The sequence below is a fragment of the Centroberyx gerrardi genome, chromosome 2 (assembly GCF_048128805.1).
Source record: "Centroberyx gerrardi isolate f3 chromosome 2, fCenGer3.hap1.cur.20231027, whole genome shotgun sequence".
NCBI classification, from domain to species: Eukaryota; Metazoa; Chordata; class Actinopteri; order Beryciformes; family Berycidae; genus Centroberyx; species Centroberyx gerrardi.
In genome coordinates, this window is record NC_135998.1 from 20,591,785 (window position 1) to 20,604,764 (window position 12,980).

The following is a 12,980-nucleotide window of genomic DNA, read 5'->3' on the forward strand; positions in this document are numbered from 1 at the left end:
TTGTGGAATGATTTGGACTAGACATGGTTTAAAATATACTCAAACGGTTCTGCACAGCATTTTATTCATAGGCCAAGGCTAGGCCTAGGTCTGTGGAAATATATAACATGCAAAGATGAAGCTTGGATGATCAGAGCACTGCAATGTAGCCTGTTGTACTGTGGCTGTCTGTTGTGTAATACCCGCATATGCTTGCCAGATAGACATCAGTTTGACTCTGCAAGCAGCTTCATATTTCTTTGTAAATTCCTCCTTTCTCGGTGGTTTAGGTCAGCTAGTTGCCAGCCAATCCTCTGCTGGAGTCAGGCAGCGCAGGCCTCCATGCAGGCAGACATATGCTGCCAGTGGCCATGCCTGCCTTCTAGGATATAAATAGCTGACAATGCACTGCTATGTGGAGCAGAAAAGGAAGCATCACTGCTAGGCTCTTCTATGGGCTCTGTCTATGTGTCTTTAAAGTGGGCCACCTCTGCCGGCATCTTTGTTGTCGAAGCTATGAGTGTTGCTGATGGCAAGATGCACTGGAAAAAAACCACATTGTATTCTAAAGCAGGTCAGAGACTGTTATTAGTCGGTAAAACCTACCCTGAGCTGCTTGGTCTGCCTCATACTGTGTGTGCACACAGGCTTATGCTGTAAAGTCATAACTAATGTTGATATTTTGAATAGCATACAGGAAATGTTTGCTATTTTATCATTCAAAATTTCAATATTTCATTAAAATAATTGTTTTGTTTTTTTGTCAAGGGCAATGGGTTCAGTGGAAACGCTGATATCGCAGCAAAGTTATTTTAACAGAGACGTTATTTTATCGCTGCGGTAAAATATTAAGTGTTTATTAATCAGAGAGACTTGTGAAATTAAGGCTTCATTGACATTCTGGTGTTTGCTTCATTTCAATAACCAAAGGCATTTTAATGAGAACTGTCACATAGTTCTCAGACCAATAAAATATAAAACTGGGTATGTGTGAGAGAGAGGCAGAGGGACAGAGGCTCTGCAGACACATATTGAGTTGATCCCTCCAGCAAGTCAGTGGAAATCCTCATGGCTGTTGATCTGGAGACTAATGCCAATCATTGGGCCATGTTGCAAGCTACAAACTTCCTCTAACAACTTAAGAGGATCATTGAAGCACAAGATCAAGCCTAATTTCTCACTCAGGCTCTCCTCTCTCACTCCCTCTTGGATAAGTTTCTGGGGCGTCCTGGTGGCTCAGAGGTCTAAGGTGCATACCGTGTAAATGCGACGTCCTGGGTTTGAATCTGGCCCAGGACCTTTTGACGCATGTCATTCCTCTCTCTCTCTCCCAGTCTTTCAAGTCTCTCTCTACTTTGAACAATCTAATAAAGGTAAAAATGCCCCAAGAAAATGATCTTAAAAAACCCCCAAACAAATTCTGTTCTTTGTAAACGAGTGATGATGTTCAGTAGGCTTCAGTAAGTGGTTAATTAATTATTAGTGTAACCATGTCTATACTTGGTCTTCTTTTTCAGACCCTCAATCCCAAATGGAACGAGGAATTCTACTTCAGAGTGAGTGCTGTTTTAAAAGCATAACTTTTTATACTGCAATATACCTCAAATTCCCTTTCTTCCCAACATACATCCTCCAGAAAGACTTACTGCACATATTGTTTACTCTAGTGGTCATGCTAGATTTAAACCGAGAACTGAGTCCATCTCCTCCACCGCTATAATCAAATCATATTAAAGTTTACAAGCCAAGCCACATGCATATGATTACTGCCTACTGGTTATTTATAGAAGAATCATAGTTCAGTCAGTGTAGTGTAACGATTAAAGGAGGAGATTAACTATCTTTTAGCTGCACTATTTTGGTAGTTGTGAATTATTGTTACCCAAAGGCAAACAGTTAGGCAGTTACCTACAAAGTGTTGGCTTTATATTCTACATAACCACTGGATGACTGCTCTAACATCACCCCTGTCATTTCATTACCAACACAGGTGTGTCCTCAGAATCACAGACTGCTCTTTGAGGTGTTTGATGAAAACAGATTGGTAAGATTCACACTTCATCATCTCTTCCCCTTTACCCCCTGTGTAACTTATGATATCACATTTTACCTTTTTATTTTGGTCTGTTGTGTTCTGACGTCTTTCACTGTAGTTGATTTATTTTTTAATTAAATTTAAAAACACCAAATGCAACATGCTTTTTTTCATTGATTTCACATAATGTATTTCTTCCTGTTGTAGACATTGTCTTGATAACATCTCTGGCCATATTTGGTATTGTTTGTTCTACTTTGGTGATAATGGTCCTTAATGATGATAATGGTCCTGGTTTCCTTAAAGATTCAGGTTCTAAAAAATGACTGTAACAGAATCCAAATGCAATGTAACTGATATTACTGTAAGCCATCATAGACCTGATATATCTGAATTGCATGGACTCTTTATCTGCACCCTAATTTCTTCACAGGAATCCTCTTGTGCACTCTCTGACACATTGCCAGATTTGATTTCACAGGATTTTAGCTACGGACTCTTACAGCAGTATTATGATTTTGAATTGAAGCAAAGGAAATGCATTGGTGGGGAAGAGGGGAGGGAGGATATATACAGCTTGTCTATCTGCAGGTATTCTCTCAAAGAAACAAAAACCTTTTAAGACTGTGGTCCACTAACAACTCCTACACCCCCCTTATGTCATTGTGGTGCTCAAATCCTAATTTCTCAGATTTCTACCATGGAAGAGAACACTGGTTTCCTAGACTTGTGAAATTAAGCCTGTCGTAGGCTTTCAGTTGCCATGACGACTAGATTAAATTTCTGCATAATGTCAAATGCCACAGTAAAGAAAAGCAGGAGAAGTAGGCCTTGGTAATCAATTTACCATGCTCTCTATCCATCCAGTTGTCTGGTATAAAGGTTCCCCCACCGTGGCTAACCGTGCTCTTAAAACAGTGGAGACTAAAGTGAAATGGTTATTGACATGGCGTCCTAAGACATTGTTCTGCGGAGGAAGCAAAGGCTTCCCTGGAGGGGGGTTGTCGGATAATGAATGGTGATATTTATTTCTAATGGCTATTCAGTAACTCTGGATGTTCAGTTTGATGTTTGATATAACAAACAGTGGAGGCAGCCCGACAGAGAACTGGTGTTCTTGGCTGGATAAGGCGGATTCGGTTGGGGTCTCACAGGTTCAGGGCTACTGCTTTTGTGGTTGGAGGAACGATGTGGGAGGCCAAGAGTTTGGGAAGTGTCTTTCCCGTCTTTGTAATATGATAGACACTGCATTTTCTCCTTTCCCCGATGGGTTTAAGTGCAGAGATGTGGCTGTTATGATTAACTCTCTAACTTTTTATGTGCACTGTCCATGTTTCATATACTCATGCAATCGCTGCATACAGGTGTGGGTTGTTTGTGCACCTTCTACATTCCCCTGTTGACGGGGGACCTGCTGGCGTTCGGCTCTCTAGGAAAAGGGCAGCTCTGGTTTTCCCTTAGCGCAGTGGGAGCTCTCCTGGCGCAGTCTTACTGTCGCAGGATAGAAGAGGACAAGACAAGAGAGCAGAGCACAGGCAGCCTCAAGCCTGGTCGTCTCCTTATATGTCTGAGGAGGTGCTTGCCTGTCTGACTCTAGGTGCATGCCAAGGCAGCTCTCCCACCACTGGCCAATATTTCTTTTGAGTGGGCTGCTGGTCCTCCTGCGTGCATTAATTTATGGTTTATTTGTCAGAAGGGATGGCTGAAAAGTTAAACTAAGCTTTGTGTTATGGTATTTGTGGTAGATGATGGCTTAGTAATGCGAAATTGTAGGTATACTAATGCTCTAGATAAACTAAATGTCAAGTAAACTGAGTGTCAACTAAATGACTAAAATGTATTAAAGACAGTTTAACATAGAGTGTAAGAGTGGAGTGGAGGTACATTACAGTACTTTGTTTGAAGGAGGCATGTTATGTCATTTGTAAACTGGGCTCGCTGCCATTGGTCCATGCTTTGGCATTTTATTTTTTATACACGATATTCTCCATAACATTTCACACACATTTATTGACTGTACCTAACACTGTAGCCAGTGTATCATCACTGAGTATAACTGGGCGCTCAGCCGTGATTTCTCCCTGGATGACACGGTCTTCTCCCTTGGGCTGTTGCTCTGCCTCCAGTCAATGCTGCCTGTCTCCTTGTCGCCCTGTTGTCCACAATCCACAGCATTCCTTTTTTTTCTTCTTGACCATTCCTTTTTTTTTTCTCTTCCCTTTCCCTCTATGGTGCACCATAAGTGGCCGGGTTGTCACTACTGCAGCTTGTTTTTTGACACAGACGGGCTGACACACACTGAGGACTGGATCATAGGTCTTGGCAGTCATGGAGGTTCGAACAAGGCAGACACTTTTCAGACCATACGCGTCTGAAAGGCCACATTATCATAGAAGCTTTGTCCATTCTCTCTGTGTGGAGGCAGACAACTCCCCCACTAAGTCTAGCCTCAGGGCAACATAGTGTTACATGCGGCCAAGTAGCCTAAAACCCCCATTTATTCACTTGTTTGAATTCTGATAGGCTGAGGAATCTCTTTGCTATATGTCAGTATTACACATTCTCTCATCTGTGCACTGGTTGAGTCATGATGGCTAGCCTTTAGATGCAGAGGTTTCATTCAGAGATTTCATACAGAGAAAACCCATATAATTACCTTTCAGACCAGTAACCTCCATCTTGAAAGATGTTGACCCAGGTTCTCCTTGGACAAGGAATGAAAACAGTGAAACATATCCATATCATCCAAAAGTTTAATCTGTTCTAAAATTTTAATCTGTCCCATGGTGTATCTTGGATTACATTAAGCTTGTTCAAAGTGAGAGACTGGAGATAAATCAGTCATACTTGCTTTGATTGCTTGTCCATACTCATTCAGATCTACCTTTCAGTATCAGTAGTTACTTTGGACACAGATGTATTTGATCAAATTGGATGTTAAAGTGTCTCTAATGCATCTTGTTTTATCATGTGCTCTACTGTAGCCTAACTTATTACAAAAGCTGCAGCATCATGATAAGTGAGCTTGAGTTCAGCTTGCATTGCAGTCTATGATCACAGCTGAGTCTTATCTTCAGTGATATTTGGAAGCAAGCAGAGTGGCCTATAAAACCACCAGGCAGTTAAGTGTTTGGCTGTGTATGGGAGACGGCTCATGTCTATTCTGTTTGAAGAAGACTTGGATTGCTTTCCCCTGAGAGGACTACGGGGTTTTCCTTATCAAAGCTGCAATCTGTCAGATATTCTGCTCTTCATTCTGCTGCTGTCTTTTTTTCTGGTCCATTTTTAGCATCCACTTCCTTATGCTTCTATGTTGTGTTTCCAAACTACAGGAAGTAACAGGGCTGAGATTTGATGGTGAATTTTGCATTTTTAGTGGGACTATGGGCTATATTTGGTATTAGTAGGGAGTTCAGGAAGGAAATCATCTCCTCTAATTGTGACCGATGTACCAGTTGCTAGGGGGTATGGATGTGTGTTTGTGTATGTGTGTTGCACCCAGATTTATGGATCTGTTCTTCTACTGCCTGTCCCAGCTGTGTCCAGACCCTGGTCTTGCCCTTTCCCACTCCCCCGCTCTCTCCCCCCTGTCAATTTTCTTCCTCACAACTTCCCTCTCTCTTCCTCCCCTTTGAGGCTTGGTGTCCTGGCAGATCAGGGGCAGCTGAGAGGGTGCTGTTAGTTTGGCCCGGAGTTGTTGCAGTTAAAAAGAGACAGTATGGGGGCGGAGAGCAATTGAGGGAGGGGTGGTGAGAGATGATGTTCAGCAATTATATGTTCAGATAAGATGAGACTTTAATGATCTTTAGTGAGTGGGAAATTGGGTCGTTGGGGAATTGTTCTGTGCTTCTACAAGAACTTTTACAGTCTCTGTATTTCTACAAGTACTTGGCTCCTGTAACTCAGAGCAATTTTAGGTAAGAGAATGAAGTGGGAGGTCAGGTTGAGTTATGGGGGTTAAAAACCACCAGACTGTCTAGAACTTGGAGTGAGGAGGAGAGATCATCATCAGCCTGGAAGAGGAGGGGATAACAGAAATTGATGAGAGGTGAGGGGACAGGGATACTGGGGGGTAAAAAGAGACATTGTGGAGTGAGGGGGGATGTGGGTGGTAGGTAAGATGTGTGTGGGGGACAGGCACTTGAGGGCAGCATGGGGTTGCAACAGGAGGTGGTGGAGCCATTTGCAGTCACATGACTGACAAGCAGCCCACTGTCACCTCGGAAACCAGGAGCGCCGGCCGCTCTTATCCAATCATGCCAGGAATGCTGGCCGTCACTCGGCTCAGGCTATTTCTGCTGTCTGTCGCTATTGCTCGGTAGTGCTAAGAGTTTGGCATACAGGGATCCTTCTTTTTTTGTTTCTCCCTCTCTTTTTTCCCCCTCACCCTTACTCTCTCTCTTTTGGCTCCACTCTGCCACTCTCGAGTGTGTAGCCTCAAGTTGTCAGCTCTCTTGCAGTGTGTCTTTTGTTTTTGTGGTGTGAGTTTGCTGCTCTTCTTTCCTTTATACAGTTTACTGTAGGAGGGAAAGTTGTGGAAGAGACTCGGAGAGGGAGAGGGGGAAGGAGGGAGGAGGGAGGGGGGAGGAGGAGAGAGAGAGAGAGAGAGAGAGTGGAAGAAAAAAGGGGATCAGCCAGCTAGCCAGCCAAAGGAGAGAAGTGGGCGACACTCAGAGACAGAGACGGGAGCCAGAGGAGAGAACCAAACAGCCAGAGAGAGAGAGAGAAAGGGAGCTGTAGGGCGCGAGGTGAAAATGTCCCACCGTCTGCGTCTCTACTTTGGTTCAGGCCGCAGTAACACAGCACCGGAGCTGGAGGTACTGGAAGGAGACTCCGCGGAGCAGCAGGGAGACAACGATGTGGCCATGTCATTCCGCATGCAGCCACCTCCAGTGTCGAGGCCATCTCAGGAGCAAGCCATGCAACGCTTCTCACCTAGCTCTGTGGCTCCGGGCTCGGAGCCTTTGCTTAAACGCAGCTCCTCCATGTTCATACCCCAGCTCACCCCCACAGCTGAGCCGCGGCCCACCAAGAGCTCTTCTATGCAGATCTCCCTCCAGCGCTCCAATGGACCAGGCAATAGTGATTCAAGTGGACTCGCTGATGATGGCCCACCACCCTGTTACACTCCTCCAGGACCTGCTCCCGCCTACACCGAACCACTGGTCCAAACCGACTTTCCACGACCGCCACCTCCTCCGTACTACAGCCCAGATACTTTAAACTCGCCAAGTTATCCTACAGAGCCGGACCTGCCCAAACGCAGGGTCTTCAGTATTGGTTCCAATGGCCATTCTGTGAGCAACAGAGGCCAACCAGGTATCAGTATTGGTGGGATTTGTATCCAGAGAAACTCTCCTGATGGTTCTGACGTCCAACACTTCAGAATCCTCCCTTATGGTGGTACTGGCTGGTCTGTTCAGCAGCAGAGCTTGGACCGAGGCTCTGCTGTTAATGGTGGAACGCAGAGACTGGTGTTTCAGCTCCAGCAAAATCAGAGCCAGGATCAGAGCCAGGGGAGGCAACAGGCTGCTTCATCCCAGGGAGAATTCGCTGATCCGGGCTTTGCCAGCTCCAACGGTGGCCGTGTGGTGCGTTACCCTCGAATTCGCCTGGAGAGAAGCTTGTCCCAACAGAGGCTGTCTCTGGAGAATCAACACAAGAGATCTGGTGCAGATAGCCAAGCTACAGAGGAGAACCAAACAGAGATGGAGACACAGAGAATGGAAGCAAATGACAGATCTAAAGGTTGCACTTTTAAAATCGGTGGGGAGACTCCCAGAAGGCAGCCTCATTTCAAGATATATTTTACCCCGGGCGGGGGTGGAGATCAGGATGTAAGCTTTGGCAATGACTCGACCAGGAATAATCCCAAGGTAAAGATTATTGATGGAAAACTTTACTAGGACTATTATCTCTTAAAGGTTTGGTCTAAAGCTATGTGTGAAAAGATCTTTGTTTTAAATTTCCTTCAACTGATTATGTTGGCTTCATAAAATGTAGTGTTGCACCAATAATTTTGATTTATTATTTTAAAGAAATCAATTTGAGAATGAATGGTAAGCAAACACAGGGAAAAGGTATTGTTTCTCTTAGGGCTTTTGGCTGAGTACATGATGGCTCGTATTTACTTTGGTCAAAGAAGGGGGGGGGGTGGCATTCAGTAGGGCTGTAGAATATAACAGATAGAAGGAAAGCAGAGTGGACTTTCTGCCACATAACTTACGGAAACTTGGTGGGATCTCTATAATATTTAACATCTAAACTGTGAACTAGTTAGTATTTCATCTTATTGAATCCGGCCCAGATGAGTAGAGAACCCATTATCTGATGGGGCAGGAAGAGGGTGGTGACATTCTGGGAAGTGAAAAGCCCAGACCGGGAGTTGCTGAGCTAAACCACACACACCGGCTTTCTTTCACTTCACAACCGCAGGCATTTGAGGTTTTTACACACATCAGCCAATTCAGTCATGAAAGGAAAACAGGAATAGGCTTAGGATAAATGGATAATTTCTCCTCATGCACTTGTTGCCTTCTGATTCACTGGAGTGTGACTCTAACTTTTGGTAATACACTTAACTGCAGGCAGTGCTCTTTGAGACTTGGCTGTTTCTATCTTTAGTCTGTTTCGAGTGTGGTTGTTGATTTTGAAAGCAGGCAGGCGGCATGTCTTCTTTGGCTCTAGGCTGGTATGGATCTCTATCCCCGCAGCTGCTCTGCGAGTGATTAAGAACTAAGATGTCATTACAGCCCAAATGACGATCAAGAAGTTTAACAAGCTATCAGTATCAACATTTCCTGAAAGCCTGGAGTCTTTTGATGTAGCTGTCTCTTTGCCTTTCATGTACGACTTGAGCTCTTTTTCTATCTCACTCAGAGTAAAAAAATCTCCACTCCCAGTATCCCATATTTATTCATCACTTGCAAAGCATCACTATCATATTATAAATTTACTTTAGATATTTGCCTTCATGGCAGTTTTCAGTAGCCTACTGAATGTGATCATGTTTTGGGGGGGGGGGGGGGGGGGGGGGTAAACTCAAATCTCAAGCTGCATCTGTAAATAGCAGTAATATATAGTAGAGATTTGTGTTGGTGGTGTCATCATTGGCTATGTAAGGATTATTCCCAGTGCTTTCTTATGGAGGATTATCTGCCAGGAGGCTGTAGGGATAATCTAAAAAAAGAACTTTAATATTCTGCCTGCCTTCTGCTTTTTCTATTTTTACAACCTGTACCTTTCACACCAAATATTGTAAGCAGTCACAGTTCTTGTTTTTCTAATACAGAACAAAAGTGTGAACCTTAATAGTCTCTGGGAAGCTTCAAAACCCTGTGTGTCACAAAGACTGCACCATTACAGTGGATATGCAGGGCTTTTATCATATGAATGGCATTTCTGGTAAACCAGTGACACTTGAGGAATGCCACCAGGATTTCCGCAGCCTGACGAGCAATGCAACCGTGAACTCAAATGTTGGACTCCATAGAATGCAGCTGATTTCGTGAAATATCTCTCTGTTTTTGTTGTCGTCAGAGTCACAGAACTGGGGCCAGTTGCATAAACTTAGTTTAAGTTTAGTTGAAGTTTAAGTCTAGTCTAAGCCTTAGACTGGTCTTAGGTTCTCAGGTTAGACTAGTCTAATTGTCAGAGTGGGAAGTTTAAGTACTTTAGCTATTTCATACAAGATGGCAAATATTTGGTTTTTGGAAAGAGCCTGAAGAAGAGAACGAGTCTTTAGAGACAGAAACGAGTCAGAGTAGATTAGACTGATGAAGTGATTGGCTCGCTAACATTGGCCATAGCCCACTACTACATCTATAGATTCTTTGCAGTATTTTTGACAGCACTTAAGACCATACATCAGGTGTATTTTAAACACTTCCTCCTTTCCCTCTTTTAAGACACGTGGTGTTGTGTTACCCCGGGGCAGCCTGTTTCTCATGCAAGAGGGAAATCCTCATATAGACTATAATGACAGGTCTTCCCCCGCTGGTACCCTGTAGCCGGAGTGCCCCTTTAAAAAGCCCTGCATGTGATACTACGCGTGTTTGTGTGTGTTTGTGTGTGTTTGTGTGTGTGCCAGCTAGATTGGCTGCAGACAGTTATGCCGGCGTGCCATGCCCTCTTCACGGCCCTGCTTAGACCCCCCAGTTGCCATTCACAAAGAGCTCTTGCAGGCCACTGGGCTGGCTATATTTACCTGAGATGGGGGGGGGGGGGGGGGGCTCCATCTTTATTTTAGTCCTCTTGCATGTGAGAGGGATTCAGATTGGTATTGTTGTGAAGGGCTTTCTCTGCCAGCTCCGATCCCTCAAAGTGGCAAGGCATTGTAATTCAACTGTGTCAACTCGGAGACTGTTGAGTAGGTGAGACAACCTTTTCACACCATAGTGCCAGCCTGGACTTGAACCATTTTGACCTATATCATTCCTATAAACTCTCAATCCTTTACTGTTCCAGTCCTTCATGTAGCTGTGCCACCCAACCACATCAATGCAGTATAGCTAAGCATTGTTTATTCTTATCAATTTACCTACTTTCATCCCACCATATTTTTGCTCTTAACACTGTACCTTCTCTACCACTTTCACTCTCCATCTCTCTTCCTCCTCTTGCTCTCTCCCTCTCCATCTCTGGCACCCTCCCCCTCTCGGTGTAACCTGGCCCTAGGAGGCAGCTGCAGGCTCAGCTGTGACCCTGTGATGACTCTGCAGATATATCCCTCTTCATACACATACCCATAACTTAAAATGCTTGTTATGGTTGAGGACAGAATGTTATGAAAAAACTGCCATGTACTACGCTCCCTAGAGTGCAGGTATCCTATGGGCTACTACTGCTACTGCCTGTAGTACAGGATACTAACTACAGAGCAAAAAGCTAGCACTTTCACAAGGCCAGGCCTGGTAGCAAATGAGATTTCCAGGTCAAGACTGTAACTGTTCATAGTGACTCATCACTGGTGAGAGAGGCTAGTTAGAGCAGAATACATGGTGATATGATACTTTCTCTTGTTGTGCTCCGGGTTGTTTTTGTTGGTCTTTCACAGTTCAACTAAAGCTTACCATTCACTGTTTTGAATTACTTGGTTATGCAGCAGATATTGTAGTTATCTACAAAGTAGTGACTCTGGCTTTTCCCAAGAAAAACAAAGTTTAAACTGTGTGTGTGAGTGGGTGTGTGAGAGAGAGCACATGTGCGTTCATAAGTATCTGTCCTACGTGCCTGTGCATTAATAACACTTCTATTTTCTGTGACTCATTTGTAACCTTTCACCACTGAATTGCAGTTCTGTTAACTGTGGTGGGAAGCTTTTACTGCTTTCCTACTGTTGATCAGAATAGATATGTGACTAACTTGTGTGGTTGTTGTTGTTGTACACCTTTGCCTGGAGTCAGTGTGAAATATTAGGCCTGCATATTGTAAGAAACCACCAACCATGTACACCTGCAATTTATAAGGGCTGGACTTTTTTTGTTTTGTTGTGTTTCTTAATATTTCTTCACAGTAGACTGAAATCTCAGACATTTCCATAATCCACCCACACCCTGTTAACCAGTGTCTACTCTACAAACAGACACTAATGATAGTTAATGCCTGTTGTCTAAATCAATTGTGTCCCACACACAGGCTGTCTCCAAGAATGGGCTTTTCCATCTCGGACAGGTAATCACTGCCTCCACTGTGGGCTGCTGCTGTGTGGCTCAATCACCTGCCAATCTCCCCTCTTACTCTTAGTCTTTATTAACAAGGGAAGGATGGACACACTACAGGCTCCTTTGATTTGAAACACAAACTCTCCCTGGCTCTACCCTGTTCCTGTTGCCACCTCTACCCTTCTCCCCCTCTGTCTGGCTGACCTGGCTCCTGGTGGCGGTTGATGTTATTTTTCCTTGCTGGGTTCATTGGTTCTTCTCCTATAAAGTGATACCAAAGGCCTGTCCATAAATAAACCCTAGACTGAGTCTACTACTTGGACACTTGTGGAAATCTGTGTTGATTGGATAGGAAGAGAGGATAATAGCGCTGTCAGCAAACTAAAGCAAAAGTTGTAAATTAATTAATTTCAGTAGACTGTAGTGATAGACACTGGCCAAATGTTTAAGTGGTCCTTACTGTTTTGCAACTATCCAAGTTTTTTCAGATCAACACAGGTTGTTCAAGAACAAGGCTAGAGGTTATTTCTGGATGGGACTCATTAAATGAAATGAAAATCTATCTCTCTGTCTCTCTCTCTCTGACTCTGTCTCTGACACACACAAATTATTACTGGATCTTCTGGTGGGCTTGGTGCATTCCCTCAACTTTGTGGTTTTCCCCTCTCTTTCCCTCTTCGAGCCCTGCTGGAAACGTAGCTCTTGCTTTTGGTATTCCCCAGACAGACTCAAAAAGCTGTTGCTTCTAAATTTAAGCTGCTGAAGGTGATCTTCTTTTTTTTTCTTCCCTAGACCAGAGATGATTTCCTGGGACAAGTTGATGTGCCTCTCAGTCATTTGCCGGTGAGTATGTTGTCTGTACGTGTGTGTGTGTGTGGTCAGCTTGGCTGTTGTGACTGGGTTTTTGAATACTCAGCTGTTTCTTATCTTCACTTTTTTCTGCCTGATTAACCTCTGTGAAGGTCAGGCTAAGAGTTTGTGTGTGTGTGTCTTGAGTGTGAGAAAGCCCTTGCCACTCAAGTAACCTGTTGTTGCGATCAAGCAGCTGAGCGCCCCTTGTTAGAAATGGAAAGAAGGCCGTCTGCAATGTAAACAGAGGTGACTATCCTGAGGGCGGGCTACCCTCAAAGCTAATGGAAAAAGCCATACTGAAATCTCAAATTTACACACACTCACTCACTTGGAAACTGCAGACTGCTGTCAGATATCAGCTTCTGAAAACAATAACACACAGAACCAGTGCGTGCTCCTTGAGAAGTGTTGGCTGGTAGGTTACTGTATAGGTTTGATGAAACCGTAATAGT

The 12,980-nt window shown here is 44.1% G+C and overlaps 1 protein-coding gene across 6 annotated transcripts in view; it reads left to right on the forward strand.

Moving 5' to 3' along the window:
- Positions 1-12,980, forward strand: part of nedd4l (NEDD4 like E3 ubiquitin protein ligase) — a 48,422-nt gene that overhangs the window by 9,411 nt on the left and 26,031 nt on the right. For 4 of the 6 annotated variants that reach the window (XM_071898291.2, XM_078286320.1, XM_078286321.1 and 1 more), the window contains exons 1-2: positions 6,639-7,890; positions 12,469-12,519. In XM_071898291.2, the coding sequence (XP_071754392.2) occupies positions 6,769-7,890; positions 12,469-12,519 (1,173 nt within the window). In that variant the 5' untranslated portion in view covers positions 6,639-6,768. Of the gene's footprint in view, positions 1-1,496; positions 1,536-1,969; positions 2,024-6,638; positions 7,891-11,650; positions 11,687-12,468; positions 12,520-12,980 lie in introns of those variants that run through there. The other 2 variants (XM_078286323.1, XM_078286324.1) reach the window with 2 other exon arrangements.